The following is a 21877-nucleotide window of genomic DNA, read 5'->3' on the forward strand; positions in this document are numbered from 1 at the left end:
TCTTATCATAGTACCCAGAATACTACAATTGAAATTGCGCCTTCAATAAAATGGATGCTTATATACCTTTGGAATGTAAGTTGTTTTAAATAAGACATCCTGTACATGGATAAATGTCTGATTAATCGATAACTGAGTTAAATTTAACATTGAACATCCTCTGTCCTCTTAAATAATGTAGGGTCTTGACTATGACACTTCAAGGGAGTGGAAATTTACATGTTTGAAGACTCTGCTAACATAGACTCTTTCGCTGCTGTCAGTAAGTGTCTTTTAAACTAAAGCGCAACAATGTTTTTAGATCTCTTATGTGAACTACTCTTATAGATCAAATATCAGGGAAACCTCTGTATTGGAACAATAATTTTTTTGTGTATGATATCTTTTGTATTTTAGAATTTTACAGACTATAACTTTGTCCAAATTACTTTTTTGAGGGACATGTATACTTTGTTTCGACGCCAGCCGGGGCGAGTACTTCTGACTGGGGCCCGTGTAAGTTGTTCAGTCAATAGGAAACACACAATTTTGAGAATATGGTATTGTTACCATAACATTTTTTTGACCGCATACCTTTACAATTATCAGGTTTTTGCGGTGTTGGAAGTAGATGCGCAATTTATGCCTTTGATGCCCGGGATACTATAGGAGAAGCGGGGTTCGATAGCAGTCACTACAAGTGAGATCTCTCTAAATAGGAATCAAATTCTAAGCAAACTTAAAAAAGGGTCTCTGGACACCAATTCTATTTAATCTTAATTGTTATTTTATATTGTTCTTTTATTTCAGTTTGCCATCTGCCGTTTATTTGCGAATCAGGACCAAGAACCCTCGGTATTTCCGGGGATATCAGAGCCAAAGAAAATGATATTAGGGCTCGTAGATTACACAATATTTGGTCATTCTTTGTCTTTCACTTTATAGTATTCTCTTTGGTGATGCACACTATCATGAGGATCATTCTTTTCTGACTTTCACATGGTTTTTCTCATCATCTCACCCCACTAATCTGGTATTCTCACCTAGATAATCCCCTCACAATTCAACTTGTCCAAACAATTATCACTGCACATAAATGTGTCTGTGGTTTGACACAATATACCTATTGTGGAATATTCTCTGACGTTAATTCACTTCTGGCTTGAGGTGTTTCTTCTTTTCAATTCACTTGCCTTGCATTATGATTATTGTATATATACATTGTCTTTACTTAACTCAAGGAAGTTTAATGCGGATATATAAATTTCCAGCACATGTGCCAACTGCTGTATCTATGCTTATCTTTACAGCTTTGAGGAAGTCACGGTGGTGACGAAACGCTCGTTGGCTGTTTCTTACTCTACCTGACTAAGAAGTGGGAATAAGAATACATCACAGAAACCACAGAAATCAATTTTGTCTTTTGTGAGTGTTTAAACTTTGGTTGTGGTACTAGTGAGGAAGAATGCCTTTCCTTTGATATTTACTTGTGAATAAACACTTGTAAGAAATTAATGATATCTGTCTTTATACATAATTCCTGTGATAGAAAGTTTCACTCATCATTGTGATCTTTGTTTTAGCTCCAAAGACTGTTCTGTTAAACCATAGAAATGAATGATTAGAGTGCCAGGGTATCTGCTTTGTGGATATTACTGTACATATCACTCTGTGTTTTGTGATTACTGGTACCCTAGGTAGTGGGGTATCTTATCCTGATTGATTGGCACCTACTAGACTCTCTGGTGTATTTTTACACCTATATGACGCCCAATCCGACAATACCTGTATCTACTAACTTTGCTTTGAAGTGCGACTAGTTTGACCCCCACTACCTTGTGTGTTTTTGGATGGTAAACTCTTGACCGGGAAGAACCAGCTCCCTAAATGCGCCCCAGGCTCCATTGCGGTCAGTCTCAACTTGTGACTTTGACAAAGTCTAGCGTGACCAGATAACCACAAGTGGCACTTTGTGCATGTTGGCACAATTTCATCAGAATTTTTTAAAATTCATATCTCTAGTTCGACTGTGATTGGATTTGTGTTGTGTTGGTGTCATTTTATTTATAAAATGTTTCTCTTTTTTTCCGGAGTTTTATATATCTCGCACTCGACTTGAAGGTATCAGGTATCAGTACGCCTTACATGAGCACCAGTTGTGTTACACAAGGACACATTCATCTTTGTAAGGCAATGGACGATTAAATGATTTGTCCAGAATCACAGGATCTTAGGCATCATTGCCGAGACTAAAACCTGGTTCTCCAGATTTGAGATCGACTGCTGTAGCCATTAGTCCAATTTGGGATTTTTCTTATGTTGTGTTTTTAATTTATTAGTGTTTGAGTGCTTCATTAGTACTTTACCCGTTGCCTCTAAGTTAAGACTGACTGTTTTCTTTTCCAAGCTACCAGAGGGTTAAACACTGCTTACTTTACTGTCTTTGTGGTTCATCTGGCATCAAATAACCCAATTTGTTGCATTTGCAATGTGTCAAATTTGCAATTTTTGTAATATCCTATTCCCCCACCTCCCTATTTTATTTTGGAAAAAGATCTCTAAGTCCTACTTCTCATGCAAAATCTATTACAACAGGACTGAAAACTCAAACTCCCTGCTGCAACAGCGTACACATTGGTTGCTGTTTCCCATTTTTTGGATCCCTGTTCAGTTAAAGAAAAACTTGTCAACCCAAGTATCCATTATAAGTGGTGACCGAATCATTTCCGTTGTTTATAAAAAAAACTAAAGTAAATAATATGTTTTGTTGCAGATTGTAACACTTATTATATAATCATTCCTCCAATAATTATTGCCATATGGGATATGACCAGTCGTTTTTTGAATGCTGTAATAATGTTTATGTTTATATTTTGTAAAGCGCATGGCTGCTCAAGGGCTTCCCTGCGCTGGTAAGTGCTGTAATGAAAATGGTGGCCACTAGTGAATTAATGAGGAAACAACCAGGCCTTGAATTTTTTCCTAAAGGATAATTCATTTTGCAGTGATCTGAGGTCAAGTGGGAGCTCATTCCACAGCTTCGGTACCAAATGTGCAAATGATCTTTCTCCCCATCTTGTCCTTTTGACTCTGGTTGTACTGAGGAGATGTAGTTGAGAGGACCTTAAAAGTCAGGTTAGAGCGTAAGCAGATACCAGATTCCAGATTCTTTGCCGGACCTTTATTATTTGATTCTTGATTCTTGCCTCGATCAGCAGCCAAAGGAGCTGTTTTAAGGATTCTCTTATGGCGACATGTTGTATTCTCTGCACTTATGTTTCTCTGTATCTCTTTAAGCCCTGCATTCTATTTTCCCTGATGTCATCTGCTCCTGTGTTCTGCCTTGTCAGTTAGCTCCCTGCTTTCTGATGGGAACACCAGTTATTCTCTGTGGTGCTTAATAAACACTTATTAAGCTGTACATCTGTCTACTAGCTTCATTTACAACACATGGCGACGATGAGCAGAAGGAGCTGAACAACCACAGAGGGAGGAGAACTCCACTGGTGAAAAGAACCACGCAGATTTTTGAAGAAAAGGAAAAAAAAAACTCTCCCATCTCAAAGAACCACGCAAGTTCTGAAGAAAAGAAGAACCTTTTATTCATGTCAGAAGTACTGTAATAGAAATATCCTTGCCACTTTGAAGACAAGAAATATCACGCTGTGAACAGAAGCCTACAAGGTTCCCAAAACAACTGGTGAGTTTGGGAGAACATTTGCCTGTTTACACCTTGTATCGAATTGTGACTCTGTTCGGGTTGGGATTGTAAAGAAGCGCACCTATTCGTGTTGAGATGTATAGAGGTGCACCCTGCTAAGGGAATTGTATTCCATGCTGTATTTGGGAAAAACTCCGCAGCAAAAAGAAATTTCTGTGCACGTTTTTGAAATTGAGGAAAGCGGGTGCGCAGCTTCTGCAAAGAAAACGGAACGATTTGTGTTGTATCTGTGATATTCTGTGAATATTTGGCTTTTCCCTCGAGTTAACCAGCATCAACGGTACAAACAGAGACAACGCATAGGCTGCATCTTTTAAAAAGGCTTGCTCGAGCTGAGAGACACACGAGCAGACTCACCGTTCGATTCCAGTGTCATTGTTTTCTTTTCACGGAGCCATCTACCCGGTGTCAGGAAAGAAGCACTCCGACAAGAAGGGAACAAGCGTCATAGACGGAGGTGACGTACTAGCAGTGACGCGACTGCGCAATGTAACGTACGTGGCGGCCATCTTAAAGCTCATTTGGTATCTAAGCAACCGACACCGCAACACATCGCAAGTAATAAACATGGCACCAAATGGAAACAGATGATTCAAATGGCATATCGAGTGACTGGAAAAGACATCTAATAACGGATACGAGTCTCCGCAGATGAATTAAAGGGTGAGAGAATCATTTACAAATTGTATTTGTTTGTTTATAGGACTCAAAGCAGCGTACATTGAAAGGTCACTACTAAAACATTTTCTATATTGAGAGAGTTGAAAAAGAGTGGGGAAGCACATTTTGCACGTTTAATGAGGAAGAGTTGACATTTTAACTGAGCGTGACTATCTCTCAATTGAGCTTGACGATCTCTGTGTCAAAGGGATTAGTGCTCCTTTAAAGAATTTTGAAATGGAAAATCTGAATGTCATTGCACCTCCATTGTTCCTACAAACTACTGGAGATCCACCCATCGAGTGGGATGAATGGATAGACATTTTTGAGAACTATATCGAGGCACTCGATGGAAAAGACTTCAGTGCAATTAGAAAAAAAGCCCTCTTGTTAAGTGCATTAGGCAAAGAAGGACAACATTCTTTTAAATATCTTCCGGTAGCAGTAAACCAAGATGGTAGGGCAATAACCAATGTATACACAGAAGCCAAAGCTCGGATGAAAAAACAATACGCAAAAGAAGTAAATATTGTCATGGCAAGGCACAAATTTTACACCCAACCCCAAAGGAATGAGGAATCAGTAGATCAATTTGTGGCCAGGTTACGCGAGCTGTCAATTAAATGTAATTTTGGAGAGATAAGAGACGAAATGATAAGAGACCAGCTGATAGTACAATGCCGGAACAAAAAGATGCAGGAAAAACTGTGGGCGGCAAAAAATCCTACCCTACAAATGGCCATTGATATAGCAAAAGTGGTCGAGGAATCGAACGCATGCATGAAAGAGATGGAAAGGAAAGATAACACAAAGGAAAATGTTCAAGGGAATGGAGTTTCTTGTGTTGATCATGATGAGGTTGCTGTTGTGAATAAGAAGAGTGTAGATCAGGGAGGAAATAGTCAGAGGAGATTTAACAATGCGTTCTCAGGCAATGACAGGAATAGATTCCAAGGAAGAATGTGTAGTAGGTGTGGGAGTACTTTTCACAGTTCGGACTTCAGGAGATGCTTTGCAATTGATAAGATGTGTAGGAAGTGTGGGAGGAAAGGACATTTTGCAAAGATGTGTAGGGGTGCAAACGTTGATAAAGTAGCTGTTATTGGGAACAGGGAAGAAGTAAGAGATATCGTTAGTATTGAGGGTGCCAACAAAATATTGTGTCTAGGTGGGGATGGCGTGAATGAAGGCGAGCCTGGAAGAAGATTCAGACCAAAAGCTCTGTTTTTTATTGATAAAATTGAGGTCCAGCTAATGGTTGATCCTGGATCCTTATGGACTATTATTCCCAAGGACATGTATTTAGCAAATTGGAAGGATGTGCAGCTATCTGCTAGTGACATTAATGCCTGTGGTTATCAGGGTGAAAGTATAGATGTAATTGGGTTTATGGTATGTGCAATATCATTCAAGGATCGCTCAGCTGAAGGAAAGGTGTATGTAGCCAAATCTGGTCCTGCAATTTTAGGATGGGGGCAACAGTATGACCTAGGAATAATAATAAATCCTAGAGCAGCACAACAGGTGATGGTGGTAGATAGTATAACCACAGATTCGATAGTTGAAGGGATGAATGGTCTGTTTGATGAGCATATAGGAGAGTTGAGGGGTTATGTGCATAAAATTGTTCTGCGTGATGATGCCATACCTATGCAACACAGGGTGAGAAAGGTCCCATTCATTGCACGCGAGGAGGTTAAGAAGATGCTGAAAGAGATGCTGGACCAGGGTGTGATAGAGCAGATCGAAACGTCACCCTGGATTTCCCCCGACGGGCCGCAGCTGATGTTTTGCTGTGTGGTTGTCCAATTGGTTTAGATGATGTGATGTAAGAATACAGCTTTGAAACTGCATTGGGTTTGAAATCAAAAGCCAGGAATGTAAAATATTACTCCTAGCAGTGACAGGTTGTGTGGTATTTTTAAGAACCAATCAGCAGCTAATGGAGTGTTACATTAGAAAGCTTTTTTTTTTTAAATCTTTTTATTCAAAGTTTTCACCCCATTTTACAGTATTTTCCAATACAGCACAAAAAGAATTCAAAACATAAAATCATATTCACTCAAGTGTTTTCCAAACAATATCAACAAATTTGATGTAAATCATAACATTAACATTAAGTACTTTCTATCTACTCCTTTCTTCTCCTAATCCGACTGTGGGTATCCTTCCACAGTTCTAACTATTTTTCCACAGATCTAATGGTTGCCAGATTCTTTCACCCAATGCTCTCGCCCTCCTACCCTTCCTTTCGTAGATAGCTTTCTCCAAATTATATGTGGAGATCAACCTTGCTATCCACGTTTGAAATGTTGGGGGAACCCTGTCGAGCCATGCCCTTGCAATTCCAATTCGGTACACCGCCGCGACCAAAAACAGAAATTCTATATGGTGGTCCTCTGTCCCTCCCGACACTCCTAGGATTATTATATCATCCGACAATTTACTCTACATTCCCAGTGAGTTCTCCAAAAAATCCTCAATTGCCCCTTTTAGTGTATGTAATTGGGGGCATTAGGCGAACATATGAACAATGACCACCTCTCTTGCAGCACAGCATGGACAAGTGATTCCTGTGTCTCCACCCCACTGTGCAATTCTGGCTGGCGTGTGATATAAGGAGCATAGTGTCTTATAATGTTGCAATTGTAATGTCGCAGAGCATAGAACTGTATGACCTAAATCCAAAGATGTCTGTAGATCCTCCAAGGACGCGCCCACCTTTTCCACCCATTTGGTAGCGAATTTATCTCTATCATCAGTTTTTAATATATACAATTCTGCATACAGCTGTCGAATTGTACAGTGGTTCGTCCTCTCAAAATAATCCATAATTCTACTATGCTCAAACCCTATTAATCCACCTCTTTTATTTACGAGATAACTTCTTACCTGTAGATATTTTAAAAAGTTGTTCCCCATTATCCCATATTTCGTTTGTAAATCCTGAAATTGTCGAATCACCCCCTCCGTGTCCAGTAAATCCCCTATCTTCTTGATCCCCTTATTGTCCCAATCCTTCATAGTTGTGTCCCTGAATATGTCCCCTGGCAGTGAATGATTATTATACAAGCGTGTGTAGTAGTTATATCTGCCAATGACAAGTTTTTTCACCACCACCTTCCAAACATTGTATGCTGCTCGTAGAGTCTTAAACCTAGTATGTTTAAAGTAGTTGTAGTCAACTGTTTTCAACAGGCCATTCTCGGCTTCCTCCCCCACTAGTGCTCTATATACATTCATGTAGCCTAATCTGCCAGCTTGATTCTCGTTTCCCCCACCACCTAATAACCTCTGTGTATACTGCAAAACTGCTGCCCAATAATAGAGTCTAAAATCCGGGGCCCCCTATCCCCCCTTCGCCCTCGGAAGTACCATGTATCGATACTCTCTTCTAGTCTTTCCTTGAGCCCAGATCAGTCTATTAAGTATTATTTCCAGTTTCCTGAACCAAGACTGATTGAAAAACAATGGGATCGCTCTAAAAAGGTACAGAAATTTCGGAAAAGTGATCATCTTAATGACGTTTATCCTACCCATTAGTGTCAGGTGTAAATTGTGAATCCTTTCGGTATTTCTTTTTACTTTACCTAATAGTGGGTTCATATTAAGCCCTACTAGATTATCTAAATCTGTGGTCACCTTTACCCCTAAATATGTGGCTTCGGGGACTATTCTAGTATCTTGGTGTATTGTGTACTTATTCTTACACAATACACTAAGATACTAAGTACAGAAAGCTTTTTTAATGATAACTGGAAACTTAAATTAGAAGGAAATACTGAATGCATTAATGAAGTTATATATCTATCCAGTAATAGCTTAAAAAGCATATACATACCATTTCCACAATAGGTTAAAATTAATGATTTCTCTATATAACATAGCACGCCTCATAGCAGAATACTATATTTGAAAGCTGTACAACATGCTACAATTTTTTGTCTTTGATTCTAAGCACTCCTAAGAGTATGTGTCATGCATTTTTGATAAACATAACTTGTTTTTATTCTTATTGCTTCATTTCTTGAAACTTGATGCATAGTTATAGGCATTTTCTATGAGTTGCACTTGATCATGGGCAATGGTCAGTTGTTTTGCATTTAGAAATTCACTGGAGAAATGTTTGGTGTGCAGATGATCCTATGGGCAATGTTTAGTTGGTATGTAGGTGGATGGGACAATGTTTAGTGTGTAGATGATCATAACACCATGAGTACTTAAAATAAAGGGGCATGTGGCAATGTTCGCTTAGTGTGTAGATGACGACAATGGGGGAAATGTTTAGTTGCCTGGTATGTTGAGGCTATATTTGGTGTGAAAATGATTAAGCAGCAATGTTTAGATGCTTGGTGTGTAGGTGAGCATGGGCAAATGTTTGAGTGTGTGGAATGGAAATTACATGTTTGCAATACATATTTTCTATTAAGATATTTATGAGTCGCTCACCAGTAAGACCACCCGTAATCCCACGTCTGTGGCTTCCAGTCCTCTGGGCCGAGGTTCACCGTCATTTGAAATACCGTTGTGTACATCATGTGTGCCACCATTCCAAAGAGTCCTTTGCAAATAAATATGTATATGAACAAAGAAGAGTAAATACATTTTTCAACTAGATAATTGTAGTAGAATTGTCTTTTAGTGTAACTGTAGACTGCAGTGGAGCTGGATCTAGCTAGCTACACACAATTATCTTTCTTTCAAACAATCAATTTGAGTTTTCAATACCACAGTATTGTTGTTCAGGGTAGAGGATACATTACTAGTATCCAGATGAGTGCCTAATTAACTGATAGACAAGGGATTCTAAAAGAGAGGTGGCCAAGTACTCTGGAGGTTTGTTATTGTCTGAAGTTTTTTGTTCCTCACATAATGTTCCTCCTCAGAGTATCGTATGTGACAATAGGGTGACCACCTCACTCCAGGTTATTACAGACAGTCTTCAGTTCTGAACTTTTCACCTACAAATCACTGATTTCATGTGTGTTAGTCTCTTTAGTTAAATGAAATAAAACCAAAACCCAGAGTGCATTATCAGAAAAGTCCTAGATTGCTAACAGTCTCTTTACTAACCAAGAAGGAGGCGGTAACCTATTCTAGAAATATGACTAAACATAACCAGTAAGACAAATAAAGGTTAGTTCACTTCAATATTCCATGTGTGTGTGGTTAGGGCAGGACTTTAATTGTAATCACAACATGTTGCTGCTAACCCTTATTTATTTCTTTTCATACAGCGCTTATTGATGGTTAATCCATTTTTTGAAGTTAACAAATGATGGACTCAAGCAGCTAAAATAATGTTCCAAGGATTTCACAATCTAGTCACACTGGAGGGCCAGAACTAAAACTTTGCCTTTTGATTATTAAATGGCCACACAACTCCTATTTGCACTTAGTGGTACCCTCTTAGAGTCCATCACACACATGCCAGGATCCAATAACCAAAAAATAAATGACGGATGTGCTATCTCAAGAAGCTAGCACACAGAGAATGTTCACTTTTTGCTCATGGAAGGAGGATACTATATACTAACATATGACCCTTTCAATTTGCTAGCAAGAACGAGACACTGAAGAGTCAGAGTGCTATATTGAATAGGGGTTGTAGAAAGTTTTTCATAAGTGCACGCCAATGTATAATTTTTCTGTTCAAACTGCTAATATTTTCCCTCAAGTACTATTTCCAGCAAATATCAATGCTCACATTGGTAGCATATTATTTTAAAACAGCTTTTTTGCGAATTTAAAGCCAGGTGTAATCTATTTGGTCAAAAAACATAAAACATGTCAAGATTTACCTTAACCAACAGACAGAGCATTTTGCAAACATTTTGGCAGCAATAGTAGTATTCTTGAGAAAGTGGGTAGGGTTGCAATAGAAACACTTACGCACTCACTGAGTATTGATTGACACTGTAAACCAGCTAAGTAAAGGAGTAGTGATAAAACAAAAGGAAGTATTGTAAATGTACCTGACAGAACGGTGACTATTGCAGCAAACGCATTCAGCTTTAACCCATCGATAAACGTGGTGTAGTGGCAAACTTCAATGGACATGAGACTAACTCCAGCGAGAAGCAAGATGATATAAAGTAACTCAGCCACAATCGAAAGCCACAAGACACCTGAATGGACAAAAAGCACAGTAACAACATGAATATTTCCACCAGAACAATGAGGTTACTATAACTAGCAGAGATTTGTATGCACATATGCCCTGATGATTGCTTGGAGAAACTAATCTCAACACATTCAGCCAGCACTCGATGGAATTATGGATTAGGCTTAGAAAAGGACCACCAGCATGTAAGGAATCATGTTTATTCAATTACTATATTTGTTTTAAAAAGAAGTACTGCCTAGTAAAATGTAAGTTCTTGTGTGCCGGCTGAATGTGTTTCTTTTTTATTTATATTTTCTAAAATGATTCTCTGGGCATTCATAAATTCTATTATTTGTGGGTTCTTATGAGAGAGACGATTGTTTGAATTATATGGGTGTTATTTTGAATACACTGCTAGCTCATGAGGAGCACAGGACACTTGTGGGTACAACAACAAGTCCTGGCCAGAGATGTTTAGGTGAACTACTAAAGGTGAGAACCAGGTTCTGAAGTAAAGAGTACTATGACCATCATAGTAATGGAAGGAGAGCAAGTGGGCTGTATTCAGTGTGCTCCCAACTACTCCCCTTGCTAGCCCCTCCTTCATCACCAAGGTAGCAAACCCTGATAGACTAGTGGTAGGGCCAGACAATAGTTACTAGAAAGAACAGGGGGGGTCTACTCTGCTACTGGTACAGTGGAGCCTGTAAGAATATTATATTAGAGGTGTTTCTAGAATTTATCCCCCTTCAAGGGTTATTTATTGCTTTGTACAATCATCAACTAGTGAGTGAAAGGTTGAATGCAGCATTGAGACGGCATTAACTTAGATGAGCTTCTTTCTGAAATATGAACTAGCAAGTAACACATTCTGGCCTCAAGGACACTAATGTAACACCTTTTGTGGTGAAGGGGTATTTTTAATATGACACAGATGTTTTCTTTGGTTAAAGTAGCTAGAATGCCAAGCCGACGTTTAAAGCAACACCAGCTTATCTTGGACAATGAGGAGGATGGATATGAAGCGGAAATAGTTTCAAACTCCACGAAAAGAGCAGACTAAAATGAAGATTTAAATGTTACCTCCGGGGACAATGTATTGATTGCATATATCAATTGTGTAAATCTGTTTTATTAGACCTGGACATTCTATAAATGACAGTGGTTAGACCTTAATATTTTGAACAATCCTGACCAAGCTACTGTAACCTCTTCTTAATTTTATATATCTGCAGAGGGCCCACTCTAAATTCCCAAACACACCACAACAACCCTAGCCCTCCATCTTCCTCATGGCCAAGGTGTCCCTACTCACCAGCAGCCTGATCTTCACAGTATTCAAACCCTCCCTCATTGTGTGTACTGCACTCTCCCACAATTCTCCTCCCCTGCCCTATAATACTCTTGTTCAGTTAGTCCCCACACTCCCTGTAAAGTGTTTCATTGCTTAGGAGCAAGATTTGAGCTACATCACGTATTATTCATAAACACGTGCATAATAAACTAAAGAGTAATCCAACTGTTATAAACAAAGACATTGATAAAGAAATGTTGTCTTCAACCATCCATGCTTGATGCTGAGTCTTGCATTAAAAATGTGTACTTCTTCAAATGAGAATTCTTTAATCAAAGAAAGGCATGGCATAATTCAGGTGTGCTGAGTAGACTAAGAGAAGATGTGAGACTTAATTCTACAGTATATCAAAGCAAAGTCTAGACAAATTTAAACAATGATCAAAACATTCTATTCCAATGCAGGGATAGAGGAAGAAAATTGTTAATTATAGCTGGAATTAAATACCTTAGACAACAATATTTAATTGATCAATACATGGTATTGTAACTATATAGAGGAATTGTTTTAGGAATTACTTCTCTGGGATACTTCAGGATCGCTGTCTATTGAAGAATTTTTATCTACACCAATTCACTGTACCCATGTTTAAATTTTATCCATGGTTCATAAATCAGTAATTGACTCCCCCGAAGAACAACAGCTTCTAGCAAAGGTTATGTCTCAGAAATTAGTCAGCTCTCAAGAATTAATGCATCTTCCCACACGTCAAAAATATGCAATCCTATATGCAAGATCCAAAAGCCGTATTAAAGAAGATTCATATTCTATATCATGAGTATGCATGAACTTATATAAAATAACTAAACATAAGAGTATTACTTTTTTGAGCAACTACTAATTAGATGAACTTTAAATTCTGATATACATAATTCAAATGGTAACCATTGCTCTGAATTAAACAAAAAAATATTAGGATAAAATATGCGCGCAAGGGTAGTGGTGCAACACCATTTTTATGTTCCCACCTTTCTCCAGGTTACCGGGGACATTGTCTTCAGGTCTGGACGTTGTGCAATACCTAATTCATGCTGACTGTTATTGCCCTCTTTTGCTTCCATAGAACTTAATAGACAAAAACATTAACAACCAATGATCTGTAGGTGAATAATGTAGGACAGGGAAATGTGTCCATAATAACCTGGTGTGAGATGGTAACCTTAGCTAACTTTTTGCCAAAATATTGTAACCTATAGATTGGTTGAGAAGAGGAGACAATGATGTGGTTGCCCTTGTAATACTACTGTCATTCTTAAGTCACCTATGTGTTCAGATATATTGGCAAACTTTGTATTGTATTGCTAGGGTAGACGTTTCTTTGTTAGAATGAAAAATGTGGACATTTAAAATGTTAATTACCTTAATCTGCAATACTATTATTTCTAAATACTCTTTAATATACTTTAACTTAGAAATCATATTAAAAGAAGACTGGGTAAATAGGACAATTGATTACAAACTACGCTCTTACACAAATTAACATGGTACATCCACCATGGGAAATTATTTTGTGCAAGGAAACTTATAAAGAGGGAAATTTCTTCTGAATAGAGGAAAGAAATAGGTCAAAGCTTGTTAGACTGTTAAAAGGCCTTTGCGATAAAGTAAATCTACTCCCTCTTCGAGAATAACAACTGCATCTCATGTGATACTGGTAGGTTTCCAAGTAACATTAGAATTAGATATCAAATCTAAGAATTGATGCAATGGGACACTAAATATAGAGAGCACGCTACGCAATATGAGTAAATGTTACGAGGATACTGAGGGTCTCCTAGGTCAAGTTACAACTAGGGGTATGTGAAAGGTGGCATAATAGTGTAATTTGGGAATTTTGTGTAATGTGAAATGCCGCATATTAGGCAAGATAATGCCAGCATAACAAAAAAGCGGCTGAGGCCTAGTAACAATCAAATGGATTGTACAGGCACAATAGCGTACGTTATTAGATAATCAGGGATGCAAAGAGAGCTGGTCACCTAAGATGTATGTATGTATATGGTATTTCTTTAGCATGAACATAGCTAATAGGTAGGGGAGCGAAGTACAGGATCCAAGAAAATGCAAGCATAACATACATGTGTGGTAGGAGAGGTAACTGGGTTTAAGATAATTGATTACATAAACTGCAATTCTGATTTGTACTGTCTTTACTCAAGTGTGTTTATGATTCTCTCTACGCAGGAAGGTATATAAGAAGATTAAAGACATCACAAAGCACACCTGATTTATAAGTAATAAAGCTTTGTTGTGTCCAATATCAGAGAATTTCAAAACCTTCATAAAAGTTATTTCTACCTTTTTTAACTACTCAAGAGCTATAGATGCGGAGGTAAACAAGAAAAAAGATTTACAATCAAAGCCGGTTTCATAATGAGTGAATCCATGAGATGGACTTAATTTCTTTCTATACTAATGATTGTGACCTGATGAGCTATTTTATATTTGCTGAATGAATTTTGAGAGATTACTGCTTTTTATAGCAATAAAAATATTTGTTTTATTTGGTCTACAATAAAAAATTATGGGTTTTGTCTGTTATAAACAAGCTACGAACATAAAATATTGGTGGAATATTTGAAGTCTGGAATACTGAAAATCTGGAAAAGGCCTAAAGGAAGCGAGAAGGCTCAGAGTCCCATTAAGGCATGCTACATTCCACTGGAGAGATGAGAAATATGTCCCTTAATACATCTCACAAGTGGGTTCAGGCATTTCCCTTCTAATACTCCTAGGAATTGACACTCAAACCTCCCTAATTTTCGACATCTGTCACTCCAGTTATTTTGAGTCAGTTTGGGATTACCAGCATTTGGCTCCTTAAACTAATTAAATCTCTTCCCTCCATTTTTCCATTCTGATACCAAGAACCATATGCAAACTCCTCAAGTCTCAAATAATAACATTCTACTAATTGTGATGAGATGAGAAGTCACCCGCTGAAACTCAGGGTGTTGTTCCACAAGGTCTGCTATGGCAGTTCAGAGATGCTATTGATTTACTTTAACTCTTCTTAATTTGCCATCCCTGTCAACACTAGCTTTTGGGCCATGCTCAGTGAAATGGAATATAGACACTCAGCAGGGAAGTGACCAGTAACAGCTATTGATCCTAATGGTCCCCAGTCCATCTATGAAGGGCTCTTTCTGGCTGTCCTTCAAGTACAGTCGCTATGCTTAGGTAAATGCAGTGGCGGCTCGCATAGGGCATGCTGCGGGCGGTGGGCGGGGGAGGGCCAAGGTTGGGGGTAGTAAACTCGGACATACGGCAGAACGGAGGAACGTACCGTTCCTCCATTCCCTCGTATGTCCGAGTTTACTACCACCCCGAACCTGCCCCTGCCCCTCCCCTGCCCCACCTCTCCGCCTGCAGCATGCCCTATGCAAGCCAAAACTGGGTAAATGTGCCAACGATGATATAAGAGTAATCATTATGGTGGTTAACACTGTAAGCCTGACTAGGGAGGTGTTGGAGCGCTGTCACAGCTCACATCAACACGCTCATGCTATCTCGCATGTCAAGTGGATTTGCTAAATGACACATGATGACATATTGCTACAGGTATACATCGCATGTACCCTTCAATACTTGTTTCAATAAACCAGATCCCCAAATTCAAAGTACTAGCAGGGGCATCTTAAGGTAGCATGGCTGTGTTGTGAAAACTCACCAGGATGGACTTGCTTACAAGAATTTCTCTCAATTACCAGAAGATACTGCCTAGAGGGGCCCTATCAGCTATTTCTTGCTATAAATGACCTCTATAAATTGTCAAAATTACCTTAGACATTAACATTGTTCTCCTGTGAATCAACATGATTCCAAGAGACTAGAATAAATCCAGGTAGGCAAACTGTCAGCCACAAGCAATCAGTATGCAGGGCCAGAGAAAGGTACAGAAAGTGGAAATGACACTCCTGCATACACAATAATAAAACTGGATCAATTTCAATATACAAATTTGGTTAAAGGGAAAACATGAATGCTTTTTTTTAAGAAAGTGGAAAATATTTTCCTGCTCGACTACCGAGTATCAAAAAAATATTTTATATGGAGGACAGTAAAATTCTGTTGGGAAGAACGCCAACAGTGGCCCTGCATATTAAGCTCACCATATTCCTGTTAGTCATACTGCTAGAGGAAAAAAGCACCATATTCCATTATTCCATATTTATTTCTGTTAGTTCAAATCCCCACGGTACAAAATTATACAGGAAATCACCAGTATTGTTGCATCAGTTATTTTGGGATGTCGCTATTATCATTGAACATTTTCAAAATCAAAATTTATCAACAGGTCAAAATTAATCCTGATTGTCAAAGTTATACATCCACAATCTCATCTTTCAATTGGAAACATACGAATGTCCAGCATAAGTATTCACAAGAAGAAAAGTTCATATTATATTATTCAATTTGAATAGTTTCTTTGTGTATTTACAAGTTAAAGTCTAGGGGAATCATTCCATTTCTCAACAGATCCAAAGTAGAAGAGGCAATACCTTTCAAATGAAGCTCCTAATGTGTTATGTCACCACAGACATAACATTTTTGAAGGGTACCAAGACCACAATCATAGCGAACCAACCTGTTACCACACATGCCTCTTCTGTACAAGAAATGCTGATAACTGTATAAACTCAAAATATATTTACCTCGATCCTCTTGTGGAGTCAGAGTAATAAAGCTTCGGCATTTTTCAGCTATAAGAAAAATTATCCAGTGTTAATAAATAATAAAGAAGCAGATACGACTCCTTGTGAGGTAATGACATAAACATCTGCTAACATATATACACAGGCATCAGGCAAACAACGCTACATCAACTTGATAAACATATAACAACACAAATGCATGTTATTCACGTACAAATACAGGAGCAGTTCCTTGTGCCAGCCCCCCCAGCAACAGTTCTCATGCCTAGCATCAACTATCCTCTGCTGCCTGTCTACCTGCCATCTGTTTGTGCCTCTTCTGCTCATTTCTTGCTCTGCTTTGCCTTTCCTGCTCGTTTTCTGCCCTCTGTTTTGCCGTATTCTGCTTGTTTTTCTGCCCTTTGTTTTGCCCCCTTCTGCTTTGTTTTGCCTTTTCCTGCTTGTTTTTCTGTCCTCTGTTTTGCCTTTTTCACTTGTTTCTTCCCTCTTCCTGCCGTTTCCTCCAAGAACTGGCATTTTGACTGAAACCTTGGACCCCAGTGCCCAGATGCCCACAGGGATGACAGTACCACGCTCTACAAATGCTAATTGATTGATTGATGGAATATTGAGCACAGCACTTAAAACTAGTCCCCCGTTTCATGGCATGGTAAAAAGAGACACCAAGAGAAAATCTTCATTCTATGACATATATCTAGCTGTTACCATGTTAGGCATTTCAAGTATTGATCTTGCTGGAAAACAATTTTCAAACAATTTTTATAACATTTCCATTTTGTTCTTCCAGACATAAAAGCCTGTAAATCTACATGTGAGCTTAGATTTTCTTTTATACCCTCATCATTGAATTCACAAACCTATGAGGTAATTCATAAATTAATTTACTTATTTAATGATTAGCTTGATTGTTGGGGAAAAACTTTGGCTTTTTTGCATTACAGATGTTAAAGATACAGAAACATTTATAATCTACTGCACTTCACCACAATGACAATATCTCGTGTGACACTTTTTTGGAAGTTGCGCATTTTAGCAGTGCTGATTTGACCTTGTCATTTTTACCAATTATTATTATACTTTCCAATCTGTATGCCATGATCACTTCCGTTTGTTTTGGACTGATGTTGCTGTTTTTTTACACTGTGCACTGGGCATTGGGACCCTGCTAACCAGGCTCCAGTCCATGTGCCAGAGCCCTAAAATATGTTGAGAATTGCTATACTCCTAATTGGCGTATTTTACTTGCTTATCAGTCCCTAGTACATGGTACTAGGTCCTGTAAGATAAATGTCACTGGTGGACTGCCCAACAGATTTTGCTACCCACTACTGTGACTGTGAAAACATGACTGCAAGCCTAAATTTAAAACCTCAAATTCAACTTATCAAATAACCCTTTTTACAGTCATAAACTTTTCTTTTAAATATTAATATGGCACCCCTAAGTAGGACTTATAAACACTAAGGGCCCCATTAGGATGGCGGGCGGGCTTTGCCCGCCCGCCATCCTATCGGAAATCGGGACCGCGCGCCCTAAGGGCGGGGGTCCCGCACGCACCATTAGGATGTGCCCGCCACTGTGGCGGGCACATCCTGTATTTTTAGTATTGTGGCGGGCGGAGCTCTGTGCTCCGCCCGCCACAATACTAAAAATGCTTTGCAGCATTTACATAATCAAAGAGGAAGGCACTGCGCTGTGCCTACTGCTTTGATTATGTAAATGCAGGGGGGTACCACAGGTACCCCCGTGTGCCACCCCCCTTTGGCCTTCACTCTGGGGGCCCACAGGGGGCCCCCAGAGTGAACACCGCATGCCTTTCCGTGGCGGCATTGCCGCCACGGAAAGGCATTGAAAAATGCCCATTGTAATATTGCGGGCGGTGTCTGACAGACACCGCCTGCATGTTACTCCTTTTCCGCCCCGCCGCAAGGGGACCGGGGCAGAAAAGTGGCGGGTGGTGTTTTGCTCCGCCCTGGTCCCCCCGCCATTCTAATATGGCGGGGGGAATACAGGGAAGGATGGCGGGCGGATTTCCCCCGCCAGGCTGGCGGTGGCTATCGCCAGCCTGGCGGGGGCAATCCGCCCGCCATCCTAATGGAGCCCTAAGGCTGGGTGCATGGTATTTAAAAGAAGGAAAACATGTACAAATTTGTTAAACATTTCCTTACAGTGAGAAGACCCCAAAAGCCTTTGTCGCTGTAGTAGGCTTAGCGTTTCCATAGAAAAGCATTTGGATACAAAAATAAATGTAATAGCACTATCTATTGCTAGGCAATAGCTGCACAGTGCATTCTTGATATTTTGAACATATGTATTACAGGCCCATTCACAGTAAAGTTGGGTTTGTAATAAATATTTGGAAAAGGTATGTTTATAAAACTATATTTTCTTTACATAAAGCCTCTAGCAGCCCATTTACATGAGCTCTAACTGTCACTCAGGAGCTGAACAGCCCAATTAATGGGGTGTGAAACTGCTTCCAGAGCTGAGACAAAGCCTTTGGGTATGAGGAGGTGCTTTTTACCTCTAGCAGTATGACTATCTGAGCTGTGCCCAGAAACTTAGTTAACTTCAAAGAGGGCTACCCTGTCACAAGCCTATTTTAGCTGACACCTAGCCAGGGCCCCCTTTTGTACTCTTAGTCAGGCAGGCACCAATACCACTGGGAAACGAGATGTGCTCAGAACTTGTTTGAACTGACCATAGGGGAAGAGTTGCTCATTGTCCTGGAGACACCTCTGGGTTGGGCACAGGGGCTCTGCACAAGGAAAAAAATGCCCTGTGTTTTAGGTGGAGGTGGGGGGCAGTGGTGTTGTTTGCAGTAGTGCACATAGAAACTGCTGAAAAAGTAGGTAAGGTTTTAGAGGAGATAAAAGTAATCCCACCCCCAGGGTAGAGGGAGGCGTACATGCAGCACTCCTGGGAACCCTCTTCAGAACACCACTGTACTTGTGGAAGACAGAAAAAGGACTGACCAAGAGGGTATATGTACTCCCATTTGTACCCAAGACATACAAGTGAGCTCCAAGAGTCAGTTGGCTGGACTCCTGTTATGCTACATGGGGACAACAAATTGCCAGAAGCCTTTTCCATGAGGAGCCCTGCTGCCCAGTTCCAACTGGACCTTCCCTGAACTCTGCTGGAGGCTTTTGCTGGAGGGAGTCTTCAATCTTAAAATCAGTTCCTGAGGTCCTGGTACCCTTGGCTGGGTCAAAGTGTACGCCTCCGAACATCCTGAAAAACTTGAGACATGAACGTTTTGGGCTCCAAAGACTTTCAAAGGATCTGGTCAAATCACTGAAAGTGCGCTTCTGCGGGGTCAAAGATTCAGGTTACTGTCACTTGCAGCTTTTCCACAGCAGCAAATCTGTTTCAGCAGGAGGACAGGGAGAGCAAATCCGCCCTTGTGGAGTCATGTTCGACTACAGCTTGTAGCCTTGCCACATTGGAGGAATCTGATCTCTAAAAAAGTGACTAGGGCCAAATGTAGAAATCTTCACAGGGTGAAGGTGCCAAAAGTATCTGGCCCACGGCCAGCCTTCCTTAGCTGCACATTTTTAATTTCTCTCACTCAGAGCTTCCCCATAAAAGTTACTGCCTTCACCGGACCTCCTTTGATGGCTATCTGGCCTCCTACAAACCTCTTCTGCCACAGTTTGTTGACCTGCCCCGCTGATGAGTTTTGATATCAATTTTCGAGAATAAATCTGAAAGTAAATTCTCTGACTGGTGCAAACCAATTTGCTATATCTAATCTAAGCTCCTTCGTGGTCTGTTTAAATCGGGTCTAGGTCCAGGTCAAGCACAACAAATTGACTGTGGTTGTTTATTACTGATATGCAGTGCTATTTTCAATTTAAGCTTTAAAAATGTATATCTCCATTTCCCCTTATTGAATTTTTGTTGCTTTGCTCTATGCCATTGCTACAAGGAGTGGGGCTCAGGTTAATATTACTGAAATCTTTACTGGGCCTAACAAAATAGTGACAATATTACTTGTTGTGGGCTACCATCTACCCCAACTAATAACCCACTTTCTCACACAATCCTGTACTTGAATTTATTCTGTGGAACATGAGTGAGGAATAATGGTCACTGCATAATTGGTGAGCAATATCAGGACCAACCAAAACACTCATGAACTGCATATGTGTGTGAAAACGGTGAGTGAGGGCAGGCACTAATGTGCACAGCATTGGCTCAGCAAGAGCGCAAGGCACTGCATCTTCTTAAGAAGAATACTGCTTAGCCAGTGAGTGATGCTGGTTGGAAGACTGAATAGTGCTTTCTATTTTTCTCCTTGTCTGGATCACAACCATACATTGATGCATGCTGTATAGGTACTGGAATTTTCTACTTGAACCACTCTCATGGTGCCTTCTCTCCTTCCAAGCAGAATCCAGTCCAATAAGAGCGGGACATAATTTTCCTAATGGCAAATACATTTCCTGGAGCTGAGGCTTGGGCAAGAATACGAAAATTGACACAGTGATGCTAATTTGAATTGAGGTGCAATTTACTGACTTATAATATACGGGTGTGCTACTTTGCTCCATTTATGTTTGCAGCCAAGAGTCCTGTCCTGGGGCAGCAGAAACACATATGTGTGCTTACCTACATCGAGAGAATACCTTTTCAGTGTCAGTGATTACATGAGTATGGGAACAATAAGAATAAGAGGAGAATAAAGGCTTCTCACAGGACTCCCCAGCTGACACATAATACATAAGTTACTTTGGCACCTTGTAATCACAACAAAAGGAGTGCTAATCCATCTCTCAACCTGTACGTTCTCTGTGACCATGGGCAATGGTTGGCAGGGGCTAACGTCACATATTACTGAGGGAAAATTCCATTGAAGCAGGCAGAGAGAAGCAAAGATGTTGGGGGCGATGTCACTTAGGTACTTTCATTATAAACCTAACTGGTTGGTCCTGCCTTCTCCCCCTGATGGTACTGGCCCCTCTGACTTAGTCCTTTCTCCTTCTCCCCAAGTCACTCACAGAAGGCAAGCAGAACTGCTGTTAATGAAATGTCACAAGATGCATTATATCATCAGCTTTGTTATTGAAACTCACAAATGACATAAAAACAATCTCCGTCGGTTAAGCACAAATCCTAATGAGTTCTGGAAAAACATGTTCTAGCAGAAGCTGTTTCATGCATGAGAAACCCACTCAGTACCGGCGACCTTCATTCCATTCTCTGTTCTCAAGGGCATGGCTTGCAGAATATATTGATGTCGCCCTCTACAAAACCATAAAGGACTCACATATTAGGTATTTGCAAGTCCTTCATTTGCTTTTACACCATAATGAGGGCATTGGTGCCCAGCACAAGATCCTCGATAATTCAAAGTATTTCCTCAGCATTTGCTCTGCATTTGCGTTAACCCCTGTAGC

At 39.9% G+C, this 21877-nt stretch overlaps 1 protein-coding gene across 1 annotated transcript in view; it reads right to left on the reverse strand.

Moving 5' to 3' along the window:
- Window positions 1-21877, reverse strand: part of LOC147701920 (germ cell-specific gene 1-like protein) — a 111354-nt gene that overhangs the window by 32193 nt on the left and 57284 nt on the right. Inside the window, exons 2-4 of the mRNA XM_086928725.1 lie at window positions 16476-16523; window positions 10336-10488; window positions 8810-8921 (exon numbers count right to left, since the gene is read on the reverse strand). Coding sequence (XP_086784851.1) covers window positions 8810-8921; window positions 10336-10488; window positions 16476-16523 — 313 coding nt within the window. The remainder of the gene's footprint in view (window positions 1-8809; window positions 8922-10335; window positions 10489-16475; window positions 16524-21877) is intronic.

Source organism: Lissotriton vulgaris, chromosome 7, assembly GCF_964263255.1.
Source record: "Lissotriton vulgaris chromosome 7, aLisVul1.2, whole genome shotgun sequence".
NCBI lineage: Eukaryota > Metazoa > Chordata > Amphibia > Caudata > Salamandridae > Lissotriton > Lissotriton vulgaris.